Source organism: Narcine bancroftii, chromosome 8 (assembly GCF_036971445.1).
Source record: "Narcine bancroftii isolate sNarBan1 chromosome 8, sNarBan1.hap1, whole genome shotgun sequence".
Taxonomy (NCBI): domain Eukaryota; kingdom Metazoa; phylum Chordata; class Chondrichthyes; order Torpediniformes; family Narcinidae; genus Narcine; species Narcine bancroftii.
Window position 1 is genome coordinate 165,200,697 of NC_091476.1, and position 25,480 is coordinate 165,226,176.

The 25,480-nt window shown below is 43.8% G+C and overlaps 1 protein-coding gene across 4 annotated transcripts in view; it reads left to right on the top strand.

The window, feature by feature from the left end:
• The window catches only part of zmym4.1 (zinc finger MYM-type containing 4, tandem duplicate 1), a 173,218-nt gene that overhangs the window by 41,373 nt on the left and 106,365 nt on the right, over positions 1-25,480 (top strand). For 3 of the 4 annotated variants that reach the window (XM_069895780.1, XM_069895782.1, XM_069895781.1), the window contains exon 2: positions 1,285-1,354. In XM_069895780.1, the coding sequence (XP_069751881.1) occupies positions 1,285-1,354 (70 nt within the window). Of the gene's footprint in view, positions 1-1,284; positions 1,355-14,160; positions 14,420-25,480 lie in introns of those variants that run through there. The other variant, XM_069895783.1, reaches the window with a different exon arrangement.

A 25,480-nucleotide genomic window follows, 5' to 3' on the forward strand; every position in this document is an offset into this window, starting at 1 on the left:
TTGGATGCTTTGATGAAGTTGTATAATGTGAAAAATGGTTGAAAGTAATTAAACTCGCACCATTCTGTGAAAAGTGATGGAATGCAAAGTATGTAGTTTAGAGCTTGAGAATAGACAGTTCTGGCTAGTGGGCCCCTTCTTATCAGGATCCCCAAGGATGCAAGGATCTGGTTCAGGCTGGTACAGTGACCTAAGGTAGTCTATAGCTAGTACGGCACTTGCTTAATAGACACATGAATATTAACTTAGACGCCCCTAAGGAGGGAATGAACTAATTAACATAACATGCGATGTATGAAGAGAGAGGAACTGAGTGATACCTGGATTGATGGAAGGGAGAAGGAGAATATTGTAATGTACTAGGATGCTGATTGGAAGAAGGTAAATGAAGGTGGGGTGATATTGAGCACAGGACTGTACGAAAGAGTGATGATTCTGAATCTCCAGTGTGTCTCGGGACTGAGAGACACCCGGCTCTGCAGACCCGAAATAAAGCTGGACCTGTTCTCAAAGATTTTGTCTCCAGAGTAGTGATTGTGAATACTTTATATTTCACATACAAGATGTTGGTGATGCCAAATTTATAGCATTTTGTGCAGTTTTGGACACCTGACGACAGAAAATATATCAATAAGATTGAAAGAGTGGAGACAAGATTAAGGACTTCAGGAATGGAGTTAATGGAAAAGGTTAAACAGGTTGGGACTTTATTCCCTGGAGTGTAGAAGAATGAGGAAATTTGATAGAGGTATACAAATTTATGAAGGATATAGATAGAGTAAATGCAAGTAGGCTTTTTCCACTGACATTAGTTGAGGTACAAACCAGAGGTCATTGGTTAAGGGTGAAAGGGGAAAAGTTTAGGGGGAACATTAGGGAGAACCTCTTCACACAGTGAGAAATGGGAGTGTGGAACAATCTGCCAGCTGAAGTAAATGCGGGCTCAATTTTCACATGCCAGGAGCATTTGGACAGATATGTACATGGATGCGAAGGGTATGGAGGGTTTTAGACTGGGTGCAGGTCAATGGGATGAGATAGAATAATAGTTCAACACAAACTAGAATGGCCAAAGGGCCTGTTTTATAGCTTTAATGTTCGATAGTTCTATTGTGGGAAATCTGCATTTTCTGTGAACTTTTAATGCAAAAACAATTAGTAAATGTGTCTGTCAAATAAAGTAAGTGCATTTTGTGGTGATTTAACTTTTTTTGGATGATGAAAAGCAGAACAGAATTGTTGCATTGAATGATTACCTATATTTTGCCCCATTTGTACCTGTAGGATGATGAGGAGTTTCTTGGCAATGCTGCTTGTCGTTCTTCTGGCACATGGGAAGAAGACGGCGACGCTAGTAAGTGCTTCAATTTTTAATGTGCTTTATGAGAAAAATATGCAATTAATCTATTGAAATGCTGCAGTAAAATGAGTCAACAGGTCATTACTGTAAAATTATTTATGCAATTAATCTATTGAAATGCTGCAGTAAAATGAGTCAACAGGTCATTACTGTAAAATTATTGTAGTATTTACAGTTGCTTATGAGGAGGGGTGGAAGTTGGGAATTAAACAGACGAAATTGTCGAGTTCTCCATGAGTGAGGCAATACCAATGAAGTTGTTGATGTTGACAAGTAGAATGGTTCCTGTATAGGTTTGCAACAGGTACCGTTCCACATAGTTACAAAAAAGCAGACAAAGCTCGGAAAACAGGGCAAATCGGAAAAAAAAAATCAAGGTGAGAACAAGTTCTGCTAATTGAGTGTTGGTTGAGGCGGACTGATCAGATTTGCATTCTTGTACTCATTTTTCTCTCAAAATTGCATCCATTCCCCAAGTGGTCTCTTCCTCTTCTGGTTGCTCCACCTCTCTCCTTTGTTCAGCATTCCATTACCTATTGGGTCCTCCCTGTTTCGTCTGTTTTATATGTGATATCTCCCCTTCCCACCCAATTCTTGGAAAATGTTCCAAGATGCTGCCTGAACTGCAGAGTCCCTCCAGCTTCTCATTGTTAGCTCATGCATAGATTTTGTGTGGATGAAGTGGCAGTGTTAACTCTTTTGAAAAGACTGCAGCTTGAAATATCTACAGTTGTAATGTGTTTTTTATTATTGATCTATGCTTTTCAATATAAGTACAGTGTTATTTTGAATATCACTATTTTCCACCATATTGTAATAATGGCATATTTTAATTCATCATTTCAAAGTCTACATTATTTTTACATTAGAATATCTTCTCTGAAACTTATGGACGATGTAGGGTTAAATATTTCAAGCTCCGTTTTGTTTGAAAGCAATTGGAATATAAATTCTCTGAAAAATTGCTCTTCATATGTGGAAATAAAATATTAGTGAGAAAGGATTGGTTCTTCATTTATTGTCCCTGGTATTTCTCCAAGTAGAAATTATTTATTTGAATCTGGCACGTCCCCCTTTAAAGGCAGCGATGGTTCGGTCACGACATGTGTGATGATATCACCACGCTACCTGGGGAGCATGCTACGCGGGAGGTTTGACTGAGGAAGAAACCCCCGATGGTGCTGTCTTCTCAGGACTGCCCCACCACGTGGTGTTACAAGAGGGGCCAGTTCGCCCTGAACAAGTGCGCCACCACACAACCCCGGCTAAGAACCGGCTACGCATCTCGCCGCTTGGGTGGGCAACCCCTTCGCTTGAGCCTGGCCGTCTTCACCGGCTGTGATACGTCCAGATGGGCCGCTTTCAGGCGGTCCACCGTAAACAGTTCCTCCCTCCTCTCAATGTCCAGGGTGAAGGTTCCAGCGGACCGGTGCAAGACCCTGTACGGCCCCTCGTACGGGTGCTGCAGTGGTGCCCCCTGCGTCCCTCTGCATGAAAATGAATTGGGCAGAGTCAAGCTCCTTGGGGAGGTGGACTGGCCGGGTGTCGTGGCGGGATGGAGGTGGGGAAGCCAGGGAGGCTAGTCTCCTGCAGAGGTCCGTCAGCAAGTTTACGTCTGTGGTCATGGTGTTGGGTTCAGGGCCAAAGAACTCATCAGGCAGGGAGAGTGGTGCGCCGTATACCATTTCCATCGACAAGCCTTGGGCGCCGTCCTGATCCCGAGGAAGACCCCGGATAGTTTGTCCGCCTAGTCGGGGCCGGCGAGTCTGGCCATGAGCGATGCCTTCAGGTGCCTGTGGAACTTCTCCACCAGCCCGTGGACTGCGGGTGGTATGCCATGGTGTGGTGGAGGTTGACCCCTAAGAGTTTCGCCATCTGCATCCACAGGGCGGACATGAACTATGCGCTCCTGTCGCTGGTGATGTGTGCCGGGGCTCCGAATTGGGTGATCCACTGGCTGAACAGAGCCCTGGCGCATGTCTCTTCAGAGGCCTCCTTGATCGTGATAGCCTCGGGCCATCTCGTGACACGGTCCACCACTGTGAGAAGGTAACACGCCTCCCTGGATACCGGCAATGGTCCAACGACATTGACGTGTATGTGCTGGAACCTTTGAGCTGTCGGATCGAAGTGTTGGATGGGAGCCTGTGTGTGTCAGTGGACTTTGGAGGTCTGGCACCTGGTGCAGTTCCTGGTCAGCTCCGCCAACTCTTTCTTTAATCCATGCCATATGAACCGCTCCACAACCATCCGCATGGTCGTCTTCATTGCCGGCTGAGCGAGGTCGTGGATCATGCTGAAGACTTGCTCTCCAGTGCGGCGGTATTACTGGATGCGGCGTACCTGTCGAAATGTCGCAGAGCAGCGTGTCTGGGCTGTTGGGCACTTGGACATCTTATGTTCGAGGCCTGAGATGTTGGTCCGCAGGGCTTGTGTGTCTGCATCATTTCTCTGGGCCTGAGCTAGTTGAGTGTAGTCCAAGCTGGGGGTGAGAGTGTTGATGGCTGGCTGTGAGAGGGCATCCACTACCATTGTCCTTGCCGATCCTGTGCCGGATTTTGGTAGTGAACTCCGACACGTACGAGAGGTGGCGCTGTTGTCTGGCGGACCACTGGTCTTTGGCCATCACCGGTGCCTGGGTGAGGGGCTTGTGATCTGTCAAAATTGTGAACAGCCTGCCCACCAGAAAGTAGCGAAAATGGCAGATGGCCAGGTACAGCACCAAGAGCTCCCGGTTGAAGGTGCTGTATTTGAGCTCTGCCAGGCGCATTTGTTTGCTGAAAAAGGCCAGCGGGCGCCATTGTCCGTTGAGCCACTGTTCCAGGACCCCCCCCCCCCCAACTGCTGTAGCTGAGGCGTCCACGGAGAGTGCTATGTGTGCCTCCGGTCGTGTTTGTACCAGCCACGTTGCGCTGGCCAGAGCCTCCTTTGTTGCCATGAACGCGTTTTAGCGCTGGAATGTTTGGGCCACGTTCTTTAGACCGAAGGGCATGGGGAGGAACTCGATGAGGTTGAAGGGGGTGATATGGCCCTCTTACCAATGTCATCTGGATGCACCGGGATCTGATGGTATCCTTGCATGAGGTCCACTTTGGAGAAAACCCGTGCGCCGTGCAGGTTGGCGGAGAAGTCCTGTATGTGGGGCACTGGGTACCTGTTGGGAGTGGTTGCATCGTTCAACTGACGGTAGTCCCCGCAGGGTCTCCAGCCCCCAGACGATTTCAGGACCATGTGTAGCAGCGATGCCCAGGCGCTGTCCGAGTGCCGGACTATTCCCAGCTCCTGAAGCCTAGAGAACTCCTCTTTTGCCTGCTGGAGTTTTTCGGGCACCAGCCATCATTTGGGCCTAGCGTGCAGTGGGGGGCATTGTGTGGCGATGTGGTGGAAGACCCCATGCTGGGGCAGGGTGGCATGGAAGCGCGGCTCCAAGATGGCAAAAAACTCATGGAGGATGTCGGAGAATTCATCCCTAGCGGCAGCTATGGCGGCGATTTTGGGCCTGTAAGTGCCTGCTGTGTCCAACTGAATGGAGTAGAACGTGCGGGCGTTGACCACCCTCTTGCCTTTCATGTTGACCAGGAGACCGTGAGCCCTCAGGTAGTCAGCCCCTAGCAGCCAGGAATTTCCCCCTCCCCATCTGGATCTGTTTCTTGTAGGTGCCGTAGGTCCTGATGGCGGGGCCGTTGGCTGCCAGCCGGGTTGGACCACGAGATCGGGTGCGAATCTCTAAGGCTGTTGTGGGGGGGGGGGGGGTGAGGTGGGAGGAGACTCTCACCTCAGCCCGAGTCCACCAGGAGCGGCGGCCGTAACATGAAGGAGGGTGTTCACATGACCAGCCTTCGCAGCCATCAATGGTGGCTGGCCTGGCCATTTCCCTGAAACCCGCAGGGTTGCCGGCACTTAAGGGCTTGCGCTCCCCAGCACTGATGGTAGAAACACCAGGTCAACTGGCTCTCCTCCGGCTTTGTTTTGGGGTGGGCTGTAGGCGGCTGGATCCCGGTCATGTTATCTGGTTGAGGAATGCCTCGTTCTCCCTCTTTGTTCACCAGAGGGCATCCGTGCAGCCTGCTGCTTTTCGCGGGTCTGAGAAATCCTCATCCATAAGGTGCAGTCGGATGTCCTCTGCTTCAGGAATATCTGGTGAAAGAGAAAACACTGCTTGTGGTCTTCTGCCAGGACCAGCATCTCGTCCATCAGCGCTGAGGGACTATGGTCCCCAAGTCCATCCAGGTGTAGCAGCCTGGAAGCCCATTGCTGGGAAGTGAGCCTGAAAGTTCCAGCAGCAGATCCTTGAGGGCGGTGTACTTGCCCACGGCTGGGGGCTGGTGGATGTGGTCGTCCACCCTCGCTGCCGTGTCTTGGTCCAGCGCTTTCATGACGTGGTAAAACATCGTGGCGTCTGCGGAGATGTTGTGAGCTGGAATTGCGCTTCTGCTTGCCAGAACCATGTTCTTGGGCAATGGGTCCTATGGGGGGAAGTTTTTTGGAGACAGTGTTAACCTCCGTCGAATCCATGTTACTTGAGTCCAGAAAAACGTCTGGGCTTGTCGGGGTCACCACTGTGGCGGTGTGAGCAGCGTAAGAAGCATAGCCACCACGTTGAGGGTCATTAATGACTTTTTTAAAAATCTGGCCTTTAAAGGCAGTATTGGTTTGGTCACCACGTGTATAATGATGTCATCATGCTGCCTGGGGCGCGCGCCACGTGGGAGGTTTGACTGAGGAACAAACCCTCGACAGTGCCATCTTCCCAGGACTGCCCCACCATGTAACGTTACAAGTGGGGCCGGTTCGCCCTGAGCGAGTGAATCACCACAGTACATTCTTAGCATCAGCCAGCTATCTGATAGAAGATGATGTCACTGAAGAAGCCTGTCCTCATAATTTCATTCCCCATGTTACCAACCTCTCTCTTGTTACAGACTTGTGTTACAGAATAAGCTATTAAAATTATGATAAAATTTATCTTAAGAGGGTAAGATTGTGAGGCTTAGTTATTTGGTCACATTTCACAAACAAACCTCTCATTTGGCATGCAAGAGCTATGCAACAGTAGACATTATGTCTGGAGTTGGCTTTACAGAAACAATGGGGAATGCTTGTGAGTGTTTCACAAATAGGTGTTAATGGACCAACATGTTTGAACAGTGTGCAGGTTTAAGAAATCTTTTGCTTTGAGACTGATGCCAGATTTTAAAATTTCTGATTGAAGTTTGTTGCTCTAAGAGGGGCCACGTGGTTTTGCAAACAGAGAGAAAACATCCATTTTCTTAGGGTGAAGGCTGCAAGTTGGCAGACCTGCTGCATGATTCCATTTCAAGATGGGTTTTAAGTTCCGAGTTCAGCCTGTTCTAAATCTCTGTAGGCAATTGCAGAGGTTGTGGCTGGTTATTGTGTTTCTTCTGGAATGGGGGAAAAAGAAGAACACTTTGTGGTAACCTGGAAGAAGAGGTTATCTTTGGGATAAACCCAAGAGGGAGCAAGTTTCTTCGCTTAGACACTTCAGTTGCTGATTGGAGCATATCAGTTTGTGTCCAATGAACAATGAATATCTCTCTGAAACCAACAAAGACTTTCCTGAGCGGTAACAACTTAGTTAAAGCTCCAGACCCTGGTGAATATAATAAATGTTTAATTCTGTGCACAGTATGGAAGATTGCCTGATACCAGTGAACTTGGAAAAGTGAACAGTGAATGATTGGACAGTGAAAAAGAACTCTCCCGATCACATAAGTACATACACGTGTGCTCAGAATTAGAAAGTGGTTAAGTTAATAGTAATAAGTTGAGTATTGATCTTATTATGTATTAAGAAAATCAAACCAGTTTTGTTTAAGTTGCCATTGTCTTGGTAAATTTCCATGTTGCTGATTTTTGAGTCCTTGGGGCTCATAACACTTTGAATATTTTATTTGTTTTATTTAATATCAATATACATCCAAAATTTTATATTTTCACAATACATATAATTTTCTTTTTTCTCACAAAACACAACTGCTTCCCTCCCTCCCTCTTCCCAGTATAAATCTGTATACCATCAGGGCTTACAATTGGGTTTAAAAAAAAAGAGAAAATCTTCATTGGGGAGTCAGTTATATTTTTATCACAAAAGCATCTTTTTATATTTGGTTCACTATATAGTCCACATATGATTGCCATATTTTTATAAACATCATTTTTTAGATTGTATGTGTTTTTTCCATAGAAATATAACTATTCATCTGTCTTCCATCGTGCTATCTTTAGAGTGAGTCGGATTTTGAAGTAATTAACTTTTTTTTGTCACAACCAAAGCTATTTTAACGAAAGAAATTTGGTATTTAGTTTATTGCTTATTTCAGTAAAATTGCCCAAAAGGTGAAGCTCCAGGTTGTCCCGAAAGCCACCCTGTTATCCTTGTTATTATTTCAGTAATATTTTGCCAGAAAGGTTTCACCTTGACACATGACCACGTAGCATGTAACAACATTCCTATTTCAGTCCTACACCTGGAATATTTCCAATATTTCAGATTTAGATTTAGGCAACTTCTGTCATGTGAGATATAATTGGTGTGGGAAATTATATTGCACTAATCCATATCTTGCATTTATAATTGACATCATACTATCCAAACACCAATCAGAACAGCTTCTTTCCATTATAGCGACTTCCAGAGTTAAAAAGTTTATGTAATTTATGAATTTTCCGTGTACACCAAATTTTTCCAACATTTTATATAAGAAAGACCATTCTAGTCAATTGAATGCCTTTTCTGCATTGTAAGAAATAGTTGTTTGGATTCAACCTTGATTTTTTTTGCCATGCGTATTGTATTGAATTATCTACCTAGACTATTTGAAGAGTGTTTTCCTTTAACAAATCCCACCTGATCTGGATGTATTAATTTTGATAAATACTTACCCAATCTAATAGCTAGTGCCTTTGCTAGAATTTTATAGTCTGCATTCAGAAGTGATATTAGTCTGTATGTTTTTAGAGGGTTTCTACCTTTCTTCGGTAGCACTGTAATTATAGTTGAAAAGGTTTCTGGGAGGGGTTGGGTCTCCACCACCTGGTCTAACACATCCATCAAAAGAGCATCAACAAATCTTTAAATTGTCTATCGAACTCAGGTGGGAACCCATCTTCTCCTGGGAACTTATTAGCTTGTAAAGTACCTAAAACTTTGTCTGTTTCTTCCCTTATAAAAGGTGCATCTAAGTCGTCTTTTTTCCTCACTTCTAATTTAGAAAGTTTAACATTAGATCTTCTGTTTTGTTTTTATCTCCTACTAGTTCTGACTTGTATAGTTTCATATTGTATTGTCTAAATGTTTTTTTTAATATATAATATCAGTCTCTATTGCATTTATCATTCTGGATGACTCCTCTGCTTTTACCTGTCAAGATGACACTTTGCCTGTTCTCCAAGCTCTTAATTTTTTAGTTTTGTTATCATTTTTCCAATTCCATATGTTTGTAGTGTATTATGTTGTAACTTTTTATTCTCTAATACTGTTTTTTATTGTGTTCCTGATACTCCTTTTCCAATTTTGTTACATCCTTCTCTAAATCTTCTAATTCTCCAGCATATTCTCTCACAATTTTTAGTATAAGAAATAATTTGTCCCCTCAAGTAACCTTTAAGTGTATCCCATATTAGAAAACTATCGACAGTAGAAGTTTTTTTCACTAAATATTTCTATCTGTCACTTAAATTCACACAAATCCTTTCTCTTTAGCAATGTAGCATTAAGACGCCATCTGTACTTTCTTGCTTTTCCATTATTGTAATAATGTTGATGGTGAGTAGTTTGATTAAAAATCAAGCCAAATACTCTGTTTTTAACCACTCTACTTTGTAACTGAGCAGACATTAAAAATAGGTAAATCCTTGTATGTGAATAATGTACCCTTGAGTAGAATGAATAGTCTCTTTCTTAGGGGTTGAGCTGCCTCTATATATTAATCAAATTTAAATCCTTCATGAATGATAGTCATTTTTGCAGATTTATCCCTTGTTGTTCTGGTTGATTTGTCCAATATTGAATCTAAACAAAAATTGAAATCTCCAATCAATATAATCAATATATTTTCTCTCTGCCCCCACCCCCCACCCTTGCATTAAAAAAATGCATCCTTCATAAAGACTTCATCGTCATAGTTTGGGGCATAAATATTCCTAAACGTCCCATGATTCTGCATAAATTTTACAATATACCTTTATCAATCTTCCAGCTTCATCCGTTAATGTCTCTTCTATTATTATTGGTGTATTTTTATTAATTAAAATCGCTACACCTTTTGATCCACATTAAGGTCCCATCCATCCTATTTTTAATTTTGCATGTTCTAATTTGGTAAGATGTTTGTCTTGTAAAAAGATAATATCTGCCTTTAATTTTTTTTATATCTGCCAAGACTTGTTTTCTCTTCACCTCCCATTAATTCCATTAACATTAAAACTAATAAATTTCAATGTTCTATCCTTATTCCTCTTCAAAAGAATATTTTTTAACAATAAAATCTGTTTTATTTTAAATAGTAAATTACTCCTTCCGTTTTAAGAAAAGCACACAGTGACCTTGCCCCAACAATGATATAGAGCTCTGAAAGCCTGCAGAATCTATCAAGGAAGATGAACCCCTCCCTTTAGTGCCATTTTTTTGTTACTCCTTTCCAGGCACTTTAGACTGGAGTCTACTACTTTTCCCAGATTTTTTTTCCCTTTTACTGAGCTCTCCGTGAACACTTTTATACCTTTACTTTTAAGCAATAAATACAAGAGAGTTTAACAAAAATTTTTTAAAATGCAACTTTTACTACTTAGTTCCATTATAAATATTTTCACAATCTTCTTCCTCGGCAACTTCGATCTTTTTTTATAGACTTTGTGGAAAATCTTCCAACTCGTTCTTGGTTTCAGAATCGCCGGTTCCCTACTGTTACTTTGAACCTCAAAGATGCGGGGTATATCATTGAATATTTCAAGTTTTTAGCACTTAATTGTCTTTTCAAATCTTAATTCTTTTCTTTGTTTAATCAAGGCCAGACTAAAGTCTTGAAAAAAATAGTACCTTTTCATGATCAACCTTGGGCAGGCCATTATTCTCTTTCGAGTAGTCATATGCTGCTCCCAGAATTATATCCTGTCCTCGGTATTTTAAAAACCTTACCAGAACTGATCCTAATATCTGGTTGCAGTCTCTTATGGGTCCAAGTGTTCAGTGAGCTCTTTTGAAGTACAATTTTTCTCCAAATTTGTCTTCTCCCAACACTTGTGGGGTTTATTTTTGAAAAAATTTCACCAGGTCTCTTCCGTCCATTCCTTCATTTGATGTAATTCCGTCGACTGAAGTTCTCCATATAATCAATTTTGTCAAACAGTCCTTGTTTATCTGACTCCTATTCATTGGCTTTTTTTCAAAGCCTCAAGTTTATAATGCATTTTTGTCAATACAATTTCTGTCAACCCATTCTCTCCATCAGATCTTCAACAATCTTGTTATTTCGTTCATTTTTTTGTCTTGCCTCTCCTCACTATTTCAACACTTATGAATTTGTTACTCAAATTCTCAATTTTTTCCAGGATGATGCTCAACTCTTTTTGAATATTTTATTTTGTGTTTTTTTTCTTCAAAAATTATGCATAGTGTCATATTAAATATACAATATATTAAACTTTTTTCTCACAAACTTAACAAACAGTCCCTCGCTCCCTCCTCCCCTTCCCTACACACAGATCCATTCATCGCCAGAGCTTACATAAATTTTAAGTATATAGAGTTTTTTCTTTGGCTTGGCTTCGCGGAGAAGATTTATGGAGGGGTAATGTCCACGTCAGCTGCAGGCTCGTTTGTGGCTGACAAGTCCGATGCGGGATAGGCAGACACGGTTGCAGTGGAAAATTGGTTGGTTGGGGTTGGGTGTTGGGTTTTTCCTCCTTTGTCTTTTGTCAGTGAGGTGGGCTCTGCGGTCTTCTTCAAAGGAGGTTGCTGCCCGCCGAACTGTGAGGCGCCAAGATGCACGGTTTGAGGCGATATCAGCCCACTGGCGGTGGTCAATGTGGCAGGCACCAAGAGATTTCTTTAGGCAGTCCTTGTACCTTTTCTTTGGTGCACCTCTGTCACGGTGGCCAGTGGAGAGCTTGCCATATAACATGATCTTGGGAAGGCGATGGTCCTCCATTCTGGAGACGTGTCCCACCCAAAAAGATACATCTTTCAGTTAGTTCCATTTTGAAATGGTTGTTTTCAGCCCTTTCAGCTGGCGACTTTAATATTTTCATAACTTTCTTAAAAATTCTTTCACTTCTTAATCTTGAAAATTTATTGATTACCTTCAGAGATATCCACCCTCAGTGTTGCAGGATAAATCATTGAATATTTAGTGTTACGATCGCACTTGTCTCTTTACCTTGTTAAATTCCTTTCTTTGTTTGACCAAGGCAAGGCTGAAGTCCTGGAAAAAAAACCATTTCTTTTCATTGTCCACCACTAATGGACCATTATTATTTTTTGATTATTCATATGCTGCTCCCAAGATCGCATCTCTTTCCCGGTAACATAAAAGTCCTACCAGGACTGGTCGTGGTTGCTGTTTGCCAGTTCTTCTGCGTCTGAGGGTCCTGTGAGCCCTTTCAATTTGCAACTTTTGTCCCAGCATTTGTGGGATCCATCTTTCAAGGAAACTCAACATGTCTTTTCCCTCTATTCCTTGTTAAGTCTGCTAAAATTTTCCATATGGTCGATCTTGTCCATCAATCCTTTATTTTCTGTGTCCCATATTTTCGCTTTTTCTTCCAGTGTCTTCAGCCGGTCTTTTGTTCAGCTCAGCATCTGAATGAGTCATTAGTTGCACAATTTATTTAATTTCCATGTCCTATAATATATATCTTATCGCTGATTCCATACTTGTAAAATGACTGCATAAAGTTTCCATCCTGTTCGGGATGGGGTCTTCATTGGCTCCCAAGGTCCCTGCTGAGTCTCTCCTCACCAGGCTTCCACCTGATTTTCTTGGCTCAGCTGCTATTTCAGTTTTTGTTTTTGGTTGTTTCATCCATTTTTTAGGATAAAGTTCTGGTTTTTGAGCTGTTAAACAGTCTTTTTAAAACGTTTTGTGGAGAGCTCTTATAAAACACCTGCTCAGCTCATTAGCATGGCCACACCCCTGATGATGCTCAGCTCTTGACCTAACTCCCCAATTTTACCTGGTTCTGCTGGTCCCGTCACCACTCCCTTTCGGACTTTCACCCAAAAATCCCAGTTGAAAAGGAGCTTCTTCAGTCTTTGTTCTCGGTTGCCTTGGCTTTTTTGTGCATTTATCCATTTTTGATGAAGAAAATCTTGATTTTTCAAGTTTAACCGTCTGTTCTGCACACTTCATGAAGAGCTCAAACAAAACCTGTCTACCTAGGTCCTTCGCACGGCCACTGCCCAGACATATTTTTATATTCTAGTGGGCTACTTGGTGGATTGGACAGGGAGACACACAGGTAACAATATTTTGACACATATGCAGAGGCTACGTGAAGAACCCATAAAAGCCTTATTATTATATTTTTTTATGGACTCATGAAGTAATTCCGAAATTGCAGTCTGTATTTTATCTCTTCCCACCCCCTTGCCCCAAACATAACCATACTGATTTTACATTATACAAATACTAGTGGGGTTCAGAGCCCACAACGAAACCTAAAAAGAATAACCGAGTTAACTGAATGACACAATTAAGGAATAAAGGAAAAAAAATTAAAATAAAGCATATTGAAAAGGACTAAAAAGAAAACATGTATGCCGTCTGTGCCATGTTCCATTTCCTTAACTCCACTCCTTTCCCTGCTGGGACAGATTTTTATAATATCCATATTTCGAGGGGAGGGGGAACAAGAAAATCTATATGTCCATCCATTTCAGTTGTGGTTGCCACATTTGAACAAATGTGTCATGTTTCCTCCTTAGATTGTAAGTGATTTTCTCCAAGGCAATGCTGTTCTCCATTTCCATATTCCATCCTGTGGTATTTATTTGGGAGTTGGACTTCCATGTAATCATTATACACTTCCTGGCTACCACCAAGGCAACCTTCAGAAACCGAATTTGTGATTTGAACAATCTAAAACCTATGACCTTGCCTAATCTTTACTAATGTAAAGATTCTAATTTGACAGGGGAATGTGTGTAAATTTATTTCTCAAATGTATTACATACTCCAAAGTGAAGGCCCGAAGCCAGGCTTGCACAGGTTGAGGGAGTCAGATTTGGGGACAACAATCAATGAAGAGTGGTGACAAGATTTGGGTCTGGATAGTGTGATTGGAGTCATTAACGCCAGATACAGGTTGGTGCAATACGATTTCTTGCTTCAGCTGAACCTCGCACCACAAAAATTACATAAATCAAAGCGAGAAATTTTGGAAATGTCCTGTAGGTTTGGAGATTGGATCCTTTGTCTACTCCATCTGGCTATGTACAAAGGTGAGACCCTTCTGGGAAGACCTGGGGGAGATGCTGAAAAAAAATTATACCTAGGTGGATTTTCCACAAGATCTGGAGTTGTACCTTCTGGGAGACATTGGGAACCTTGAAAGCCTGAATATTTGCTAAGAGTGACAGTCTGTCTGTTAGTTTAGAACGGTAGGCAGTTTGTTTCCATTGTTCCAGCATTTCAATAGAACAATAATATTTGCTCAGAAAGACACGAAGACCTTCTGGTTATGATCTATTAAAGAAATCATGCATTGCTCAAGCAAGTCATGTGATTAAGGAGAGAGAGAGAGAGTGTGTGTCAGTTTTACTCCAGCAGTTGGTGTTGAAGACTGCAAGTTTTACGGAACTGCTTCAAGACTCCATTTTAAGATGGGTTTTGAGTTCCGAGTTCAACCTATTAATCAATGAGAAGAGGCTTTGGCTGGTTATATTGTATTTCTCCTGAAATACGGGAAAAAGAACAACCTGGAAGAAGAGGTTATCTTTTGGAAAAACCCATGACGGGTTAAGTTTCTTTGACAAGGCATTGAAGTGGCTAAATGAAGGAGATCACTTTTAGGTCTGACCAATGAACAACGAACTGAGAGGTAGCAATTTAAGTTCAAGCACCAGAGCCTGGTGAAGATCATAAATGTTTAATTCTGTGCACAGTTTGAAAATTGTCTGATACCAACAAACTTGGAGAAGTGAAAAGTGAATGATTGGACAGTGAAACAAAGAACTTCCTTGAACACATACACATTACATACACATGCCCTTAGAATTATAAGGGGTTAAGTTAATAGTAAAAAGTTAAATATTGATATTATTATGTATGAAGAAATTTAAAAAACATTTTTTAAAGTATCCATTGTCTTGGTGAATTTCCATTGCTGCTGGTTTTTGGAGTCTACTGGGTGTTACAGAGTTCTGTGTTGTGTATTGGCCTATGCATTGTGTGGTTTTATGTTAAAAAGTGACAATTTGCCTTCGAGAGCCAAGGTGAAGGTGGACTGCTGAGAGAGTGGGAGATGGACTGAGCATGTGCAGAAAATGATCTAAAGATTTCTGGACTTGGACGATAAACCAACACTGGGTGGTGCTGTGGAGTGGAAGAAGGCCCAGAGCAAGAGTCATGGTCTGGAGACAGTTTAGAATGTTGGGATTTCAAAAAGGATGAACATTCTGAAGGCAGCCAGAATGATTGTTCATTCTGATTGTTCCTCTCTCTGGAAGCAACACAAGACAACTTAGAATTTTGTGTTTTTTGTGTTCTCCCTTTCTCTCTCTCTCTCTCTCTCTCTCTCTCTCTCTCTCTCTCTCTCTCTCTCTCTCTCCCCTCTCTTTCTAACTCTCTCTCTCTCCCCTCTCTTTCTAACTCTCTCTCTCTTTCTAACTCTCTCTTTCTAATGCTCTCTTTCTAACTCTCTGTCCAACTCTCTGTCCAACTCTCTGTCCAACTCTCTGTCCAACTCTCTGTCCAACTCTCTGTCCAACTCTCTGTCCAACTCTCTGTCCAACTCTCTGTCCAACTCTCTGTCCAACTCTCTGTCCAACTCTCTGTCCAACTCTCTGTCCAACTCTCTGTCCAACTCTCTGTCCAACTCTCTGTCCAACTCTCTGTCCAACTCTCTGTCCAACTCTCTGTCCAACTCTCTGTCCAACTCTCTGTCCAACTCTCTGTCCAACTCTCTGTCCAACTCTCTGTCCAACTCTCTGTCCAACTCTCTGTCCAACTCTCTGTCCCCGACTCTCTGTCCCCGACTCTCTGTCCCCGACTCTCTGTCCCCGACTCTCTGTCTCCGACTCTCTGTCTCCGACTCTCTGTCTCCGACTCTCTGTCTCCGACTCTCTGTCTCCGACTCTCTGTCTCCGACTCTCTGTCTCCGACTCTCTGTCTCCGACTCTCTGTCTCCGACTCTCTGTCTCCGACTCTCTGTCTCCGACTCTCTGTCTCCGACTCTCTGTCTCCGACTCTCTGTCTCTCCGACTCTCTGTCTCTCCGACTCTCTGTCTCTCCGACTCTCTGTCTCTCCGACTCTCTGTCTCTCCGACTCTCGCTCTCTCCGACTCTCGCTCTCTCCGACTCTCGCTCTCTCCGACTCTCGCTCTCTCCGACTCTCGCTCTCTCCGACTCTCGCTCTCTCCGACTCTCGCTCTCTCCGACTCTCGCTCTCTCCGACTCTCGCTCTCTCCGACTCTCGCTCTCTCCGACTCTCGCTCTCTCCGACTCTCGCTCTCTCCGACTCTCGCTCTCTCCGACTCTCGCTCTCTCCGACTCTCGCTCTCTCCGACTCTCGCTCTCTCCGACTCTCGCTCTCTCCGACTCTCGCTCTCTCCGACTCTCGCTCTCTCCGACTCTCGCTCTCTCCGACTCTCGCTCTCTCCGACTCTCGCTCTCTCCGACTCTCGCTCTCTCCGACTCTCGCTCTCTCCGACTCTCGCTCTCTCCGACTCTCGCTCTCTCCGACTCTCGCTCTCTCCGACTCTCGCTCTCTCCGACTCTCGCTCTCTCCGACTCTCGCTCTCTCCGACTCTCGCTCTCTCCGACTCTCGCTCTCTCCGACTCTCGCTCTCTCCGACTCTCGCTCTCTCCGACTCTCGCTCTCTCCGACTCTCGCTCTCTCCGACTCTCGCTCTCTCCGACTCTCGCTCTCTCCGACTCTCGCTCTCTCCGACTCTCGCTCTCTCCGACTCTCGCTCTCTCCGACTCTCGCTCTCTCCGACTCTCGCTCTCTCCGACTCTCGCTCTCTCCGACTCTCGCTCTCTCCGACTCTCGCTCTCTCCGACTCTCGCTCTCTCCGACTCTCGCTCTCTCCGACTCTCGCTCTCTCCGACTCTCGCTCTCTCCGACTCTCGCTCTCTCCGACTCTCGCTCTCTCCGACTCTCGCTCTCTCCGACTCTCGCTCTCTCCGACTCTCGCTCTCTCCGACTCTCGCTCTCTCCGACTCTCGCTCTCTCCGACTCTCGCTCTCTCCGACTCTCGCTCTCTCCGACTCTCGCTCTCTCCGACTCTCGCTCTCTCCGACTCTCGCTCTCTCCGACTCTCGCTCTCTCCGACTCTCGCTCTCTCCGACTCTCGCTCTCTCCGACTCTCGCTCTCTCCGACTCTCGCTCTCTCCGACTCTCGCTCTCTCCGACTCTCGCTCTCTCCGACTCTCGCTCTCTCCGACTCTCGCTCTCTCCGACTCTCGCTCTCTCCGACTCTCGCTCTCTCCGACTCTCGCTCTCTCCGACTCTCGCTCTCTCCGACTCTCGCTCTCTCCGACTCTCGCTCTCTCCGACTCTCGCTCTCTCCGACTCTCGCTCTCTCCGACTCTCGCTCTCTCCGACTCTCGCTCTCTCCGACTCTCGCTCTCTCCGACTCTCGCTCTCTCCGACTCTCGCTCTCTCCGACTCTCGCTCTCTCCGACTCTCGCTCTCTCCGACTCTCGCTCTCTCCGACTCTCGCTCTCTCCGACTCTCGCTCTCTCCGACTCTCGCTCTCTCCGACTCTCGCTCTCTCCGACTCTCGCTCTCTCCGACTCTCGCTCTCTCCGACTCTCGCTCTCTCCGACTCTCGCTCTCTCCGACTCTCGCTCTCTCCGACTCTCGCTCTCTCCGACTCTCGCTCTCTCCGACTCTCGCTCTCTCCGACTCTCGCTCTCTCCGACTCTCGCTCTCTCCGACTCTCGCTCTCTCCGACTCTCGCTCTCTCCGACTCTCGCTCTCTCCGACTCTCGCTCTCTCCGACTCTCGCTCTCTCCGACTCTCGCTCTCTCCGACTCTCGCTCTCTCCGACTCTCGCTCTCTCCGACTCTCGCTCTCTCCGACTCTCGCTCTCTCCGACTCTCGCTCTCTCCGACTCTCGCTCTCTCCGACTCTCGCTCTCTCCGACTCTCGCTCTCTCCGACTCTCGCTCTCTCCGACTCTCGCTCTCTCCGACTCTCGCTCTCTCCGACTCTCGCTCTCTCCGACTCTCGCTCTCTCCGACTCTCGCTCTCTCCGACTCTCGCTCTCTCCGACTCTCGCTCTCTCCGACTCTCGCTCTCTCCGACTCTCGCTCTCTCCGACTCTCGCTCTCTCCGACTCTCGCTCTCTCCGACTCTCGCTCTCTCCGACTCTCGCTCTCTCCGACTCTCGCTCTCTCCGACTCTCGCTCTCTCCGACTCTCGCTCTCTCCGACTCTCGCTCTCTCCGACTCTCGCTCTCTCCGACTCTCGCTCTCTCCGACTCTCGCTCTCTCCGACTCTCGCTCTCTCCGACTCTCGCTCTCTCCGCCGGACGCTCTCTCCGCCGGACGCGCTCTCCGCCGGACGCGCTCTCCGCCGGACGCGCTCTCCGCCGGACGCGCTCTCCGCCGGACGCGCTCTCCGCCGGACGCGCTCTCCGCCGGACGCGCTCTCCGCCGGACGCGCTCTCCGCCGGACGCGCTCTCCGCCGGACGCGCTCTCCGCCGGACGCGCTCTCCGCCGGACGCGCTCTCCGCCGGACGCGCTCTCCGCCGGACGCGCTCTCCGCCGGACGCGCTCTCCGCCGGACGCGCTCTCCGCCGGACGCGCTCTCCGCCGGACGCGCTCTCCGCCGGACGCGCTCTCCGCCGGACGCGCTCTCCGCCGGACGCGCTCTCCGCCGGACGCGCTCTCCGCCGGACGCGCTCTCCGCCGGACGCGCTCTCCGCCGGACGCTCTCTCCGACTCTCGCGCTCTCCGCCGGACGCTCTCTCCGACTCTCGCGCTCTCCGCCGGACGCTCTCTCTCTCTCTTTGATCTTTTGGCTTCAGTTGTACCAAACAAACTGTATTTTGTATATGATCTTTGCTTCATGTGAGATTGAAGTTTTGTGAGTCTTGTGTGTTTTGTGTCTAAGTTTTTCTGTGGGCTGGTTGGAAGTGTAGCTTAGACTTTGATTACGTATGTTATATTTAGGCTGGGGAATTTATTAGTTTTACACTGTTATAGAAATTTGCATAGTAACCAGTGGGCATTGTTATAAAAGGGAGTGGGGGGGGGGGTTGAATTTAAGTTTGAAGGTGAATTATTTGTTAATAAAGTAATTGTTCATCTTTGCCCCTGTGTGATCTGCCTTCTTTGTGATTGCTGGTTTGATCTTGTAACATAATTTTGTGGCATCGTCTGGGATCAAACTAATTTGGAAGCGTTAGGTGTGATTGACTTGTGCTTAGTTATCAGTCGTCTGAGTTTGATTCAACCTCTAGCTTGAAATTAAAAATAAACGGTGAGTGTGTAAATCATCATCAGAGAAACTATCAACTATGAATATTGACCAGTTCATAGCAAACCCTTCAGTGGTTAATTTAATAATGGAGTAAAAGTCCGAACTGATGGTTATAGTTGGCAAGTTAAAATTTCTTACAGTAAGAACTGGGATTAAAAAATGGAAATTGCCCGAAAGATTGTTAAGCACTATGTAGGAACGGGTGTATTTGAAGAAGCTGCATTAGAACAGTTTCCAAAGGAGAAAACTTCAAAGGAAGTAAAATTGGCTTTGAGAAAACTAGAGTTAGAGGACAAAAGAGAGGCAGAAAGGAAAGCCGAACGGGAAGCAGTAAGGCAGGCAGAAATGGAGGAGAGAGAGAAAGAATGGAAGCATGAGCTAGAACTAGCTAAATTAAAGCTGACCCTAATGCAAGGAGAGGGAGAAGCCCAAAACCCACGTGCTGGTCAGGAGGAGAGGTTTCAGGTCAGTAGAGAAGTGAGATTAGTTCCTCCATTTGAGGAAGCTGAAATAGACCAGTATTTTGAGAAAGTAGCTGTAAATTTAAAATGGCCACCAGACCAGTGGTCACTCCTGCTACAAAGTGTTCTTAAAGGGAAAGCCCAACAGGTGTATTCATGTCTCACTGTACAACAAGCAGCTGATTACGAATTCATAAAGCAGGCTATACTCTAATCTTATGAACTAGTCCCAGAGGCTTATAGACAAAATTTCAGGAGATTAACAAAAAGCAGCAACCAAATCTTACCTGGATTTTGCTTTTCGGAAGGTTGTGTGTTTTGATCAGTGGTGTGCCGCAATGAAAGTAGAAAATACTTTGATTTATTGAGGGAAATCATTCTGATTGAGGAGATTAAAAATTGTGTTCCTGACGATATTCAAATGAACTTGGCAGAGAAAAATATAAAAACTTAGCAAGAATTGGCTAAATTCGCAGAGCAATATGCTTTAACCCACAAATCTAAGTGGACACCAGGGAAAACCTTTCAAAGGAATACTGCTGATAATTCAAGTAGAGTAGAAAGAAAATCTAGAAGTGAGGTTAAAGGAAGAGGAGGAAGGGAAATGGGTGAAGGAAAAATTTTCGAATGTTATTTGCCACACTATTGTAAGAAGCCAGGGCACATAATAGCAACTTGTTCTGTACTGAAGAGGAAGAAAGAGAAAGGGGTGGTGCCAACTGCCTGTGTTCAGAGTGAGAAAGGTAGGGATATTTTTAAACCATTCATGACTGAAGGTTTCATTTCGGTTAAAGAAGGTTCCAATTAAGTGCCAGTTAAAATCCTGCGGGATACTGGAGCAGCCCAATCGCTTGTATTAAGCAACGTTTTGAATTTTGGTGAGGAGAACGATACTGATGTGAATTTATTAATTTAATTAAAGACATTGGTGGTGAAGCAGAGCCTATACCTTCGCATAGAATAGTGATGAAATTAAACTTAGTTAATGGCCCAGTTACGATGGGGATAAGATCAAGTCTGCCGGTGGATGGAGTTTCTCTTTTGTTTGGAAATGATTTAGCAGAGAAACTCACAAATAAGCCATTGGTTTATGAGTCCGAAAAGGATTTGGAAATCTACCCTGCATGTGCCATTACTAAAGCCATGTCTAGAAAAAAGATAGAGGTAGAGAAATTTCTGTCTGTGATGATCCTGTAGTGGAGGTAACCATTGAGGACCAACCTAAGAATCCAGCTTTACTGTTCTCAAGAGAAGAATTAATAGCTAGACAAAAGCATGATCCTGATCTTGCTGGGTTAAGAGATAAGATTCTGTCTAACCAGGAAATTGAAACTGTGCCAGCAGGTTACTTTGTTCAAGATGGAATATTGATGAGAAAGTGGAGACCACAAGTGATACCTGCCAGTGAAAACTGGGCGGTAGTAAGGCAAGTTGTAATTCCCAAAATTTGCAGGAATGAAATATTAAAGTTGGTTCATAGTACACCTTTAGGAGGTCATCTTGGAGTGAAGAAGATGGTAGAAAAGATAAGGAAACAGTTTTATTGGCCGAAATTAAGAAAGGATGTTGTGAACTTTTGTAGAACCTGTTACACTTGTCAACTGGTGGGTAAGCCTAATCAAGGACCACCTTTACAACCCATCCCTGCTTTCGGGGAGCCCTTCTCAAAAGTGATAGTGGATTGTGTTGGCCCATTGCCAAAAACCAAAGGAGGAAATGAATATTTGTTAACACTCAAGTGCACAGCTTCAAGGTTTCCAGAGGCTATTCCCCTGAGAAACATTAAAGCAAAGACGATTGTGAAGACTATGATAAGATTTTTCACACTGTTTGGCCTACCAAGGGAAATTCAAGCGGTCCAAGGGAGTAATTTTATGTCTGGAATATTTCAACAAGTGGTGTATGAATTGGGAGCCCATCAAATTGTGTCGTCTGCCTATCATCCTGAAAGTCGAAGGGCCTTGGAAAGGTTCTATTTAACTGAAAAATATGATGAGGGCTTATTGCATGGAAAATAAAAAGGATTGGGATGAAGGAATCCATTTGTTATTGTTTGCTGTTAGAGAGGTAACTCTTGGCTTTAGTCCATTTGAGTTGGTGTTTGGTCATGAAGTCAGGGGTCCATTACTATTGTTGAAGGAACAGTGGATACATAATGATATACAATCAAATCTGTTGGATTATATTTTCAAATTTAAAAATAGATTACATCAAGCTTGTCAGATGGCAAGGAAAAATTTAAAAACTGCTCGTGGAAAAATGAAAATTCTGTATGATCAAAAAGCAAAAAGCTAAGGACATTAAAACTGGTGACAAGGTATTGGTTTTGTTTCCAATTCTGTCAAACCTTTTGAGAGCTCAGTTTTCAGGACCATATAAGGTGAAATCAAAAATTAATCAGGTTACCTATGTCATTGAGACACCTGATCTGTCACGTGAACATGCTTAAACCTTACTTTGAGAAAATGACTGAGGAGGAAACTAGGATTCCAACCAAGGTGCTAGTTATAGAGGAAAGTAAGGAGGAGATAAGTTTTGTGGAAGGTCATGGAACACAGAAAATGATAAGCCCCAGGCTGGAAAATTCTATAGTTTTGCAAAACTTAGACACCAAGTTAATGCATTTGACTAAATCAGAAAGGGAAGAAATGAAGACATTACTTATGAAATTTAAGGATATATTCCCAAATGTTCCAAGAAGAACTACTGTGGCTTGTCATGATGTGGAGGTCAGTGATGCATAGAATCATCTATGATTCTGCCTATTAAGCAGCATTCTTACTGAGTTAATCAGGAAAAGAGGAGATTGTTGGATCAAGAGGTGGATTATATGTTCAAAAATGACATCATCCAAAAATCAAGTTCAAATTGGAGTTCACCCTGTGTTCTGGCCTAAGCCAGATGATTCAGTTAGGTTTTGTACAGATTATCGAAAGGTAAACATCGTGACAAAGACTGATGCGTTCCCTATTCCCAGAATAGATGATTGTATAGATAAGGTGAGGAAGGCTAAGTTTCTTACAAACATTGATCTCTAAAAAGGGTACTGGTGGGTTCCTTTGTCAGAGAAAGGCAGGGAGATTTCTGCATTTGTTACACCTTTGGGATTGTATGAGTATAATGTTATGCCTTTCGGGATGAAAAATTTACCTGGCACATTTAAGAGAATGATTAATGCAGTAATTCAGGGTTTAGAGCACACAGGAGCCTATATTGATGATTTAGTAATTAGTACAGATACATGGGAAGAACACATGCTTGAATTAGAACAGTTATTTCAGAGACTGGTGGAAGCACAACTCACAGTGAATTTGCACAAGGGTGAGTTGGGTCATGCCACTGTAATTTATCTGGGTTATGTGGTAGGACAGGGACAGGAGTGAAAATATTGGTTATCACTGAGTATCATTGCCTATCCCCAGTAAGAAGAAAACTCTTTGGAGATTTCTAGGTATGATTGGCTACTATCGTAGATTTTGTAAAACCTTTGCAGAAATTGCACTCCCATTAACAAAACTACTTGGAAAGAAAGAAAAATTTATCTGGTCAGATGCATGCCAGGAAGCGTTTCTGAAGTTGAAGGCCATTTTATGCCATCAGCCTGTACTTGTGTCCCCTAACTTTGAAAAGCCATTCTCTTTAGCCGTGGACGCCAGTGATGAAGCGTTTGGTGCTGTACTGTTACAGAAGAAGAATGGTGATGTAGTACAACATCCTATTTCATACTTCTCGAGAAACTTTAACGACACAATCAACAAAATTATTCAACCATTGAGAAGGAGTTATTAGTGCTTGTTTTAGTGTTGCAACATTTTGATGTGTGTATTTGTACTGCTCAAAAACCGTTAATAATATATACTGATCATAATCCATTAGTTTTTCTGCTAAAATGAAAAATAAGAACAGACAATTATTGAATTGGAGCTGACTATTACAAGAGTATGATTTAATTATTACACACATAAAGGGGACGGCTAATGTAATAGCAGATTGTTTGTCAAAATGTTAATCTGGGTAGATATGAATCTAATCACATATTGTATAAAAAATGGAGTGTCTATTTTATTTTATTTATGTAATACTTCCACTAATTGCTAAAAATTTGTTCTTGTGGACCAAATTTTATTTTTTAGCAGGGAAGATGTTACAGAGTTCTGTGTTGTGCATTGGCCTATGTGTTGTGTGGTTTTATGTTAAAAAGTGACAATTTGCCTTAGAGAGCCAAAGTGAAGGTGGACTACTGAGAGAGTGGGAGACGGACTCACCAGAGAATGATCTAAAGATTTCTGGACTTGGATGATAAACCACCACTGGGGGTGCTGTGGAGTGGTAGAAGGCCCAGAGCATGATTCATGGTCTGGAGGACAGTTTAGAATGTTGAGATTTCAAAAAGGGATGAACATTTGCACATAGTTGGGATTAAGTTTAGATGCAAGAAAGATTTTATGTTATTAATAAAAATTATTGGTTTGAAGATACCATTATCTTGGTGAATTCCTCTTGCTGCTGGTCTATGTAACACTCAAAAAATAGACATAGGGAACAGTTAAGCAAAGGCAGATCAAATCATTTAGAACCTATGCTACGCTGCAGGTTAACTCAGAAATGGCACCTTCTCAGTTCAAATGCCTCAGACAATATGATTTTTGCCTCTGGGTCCGCAAGAGATCTCCCAATGAGAAAATCTGTGCTGATGCCCAGTTGGTTTTTCACTGATTTTGTTTTTGGAACAGATGGTATTTATAGAAGCTCTCATTTCTATTTTTTAAATAAAATATTCACACATTTTAGAGAAATCGGTGTTAATCTGAGGGAGATTTTATCATTATCTGTTTTAAATTGTTCTCAAAAATCAACGTGTGATGGCAGAAAATAATTTTTTTGTTTTGCTTAAAGAATATTTTATGGAATCAATAGTGTTGAAAGATATTTTCTTTTGCTTACTAATATTATAATTTTCGAATAATTTTAAAAATGGCATTGGTTAGTTGGAAGGACCATTCGCTCACTCAGCATCAAGTATTTGGATTTCACTTCAACTGAGAATCAGAATCTCGGCTAGTGCAATTCAAGAGAGTGGCATGTCCTTAGAGCAGCTTTTCTTTGGATTAACTTTAAATTGAAGTTGTCTCTGCTCTAAAATGGGTATAGAATATTTCTCCTCTCCTCCCCTCCCCACTTTGCCTCCCTCCGTGACTCCCTCATGCATTCATCCCGCCCCACCAATCTCCCCCGCACCCCGGCACCTTTCCCTGTGGCCGCACACCTTGGTCTTGGGGCCCCAAACAGGCCTTTCAAATGAAGCAACACTTGTGTATCCACAAGACTGATTTACTCTGTCCCCTCCCTCCTCATTTTGACCATTTCTCTTCATAGTCGCTTGAGAACATGCAGCCGGTTATTTTGATTCATTAATGAATGTCCGTTCCAATAGCATTGAGTTTTCCACTGTTTATTTGCATTTTAAACAGTAAACTAAAAATCACTGAATAAATGGACAATGAGATATTAACGCATTCAAAAGTACATGGTGAAAGAAATTGTTAGACCGGCTCTATGTTCTTGATTCTAACAACAGAAAAGCCGATTCAAAAACCAAGCACTTTGTTTATCTAAGATGGTCCAAAACACAACTTTTAACCTTGATAAGAAAGCTGTTACTTTAGAGACACTCAAAGGAATGTCAACAATCTTTGTGCAGATTGCTAGAAACTGAAGTTTTCAAGACATTTTGTCATTTGAACCCTTACACTCCCCTTCTTCACCCATCACCTCTGCCATGTGACCATCTTTTCTCCCCACTTTTTTTCCACGTCTACCTATACTTTTGAAAGGCTCAAGCCCAAAATGTCGGCTATGTATTTTTTCCTTTGCTATCTAAAGCACACTGCTTGACCTGCTGAGTTTCTCCACCTTTGTGTGTTTTTACTTCAACACGGTGTCTGCAGTATTTTTGTTTGTTACTTAATTAAGCAGAGCAGGGTTTTCT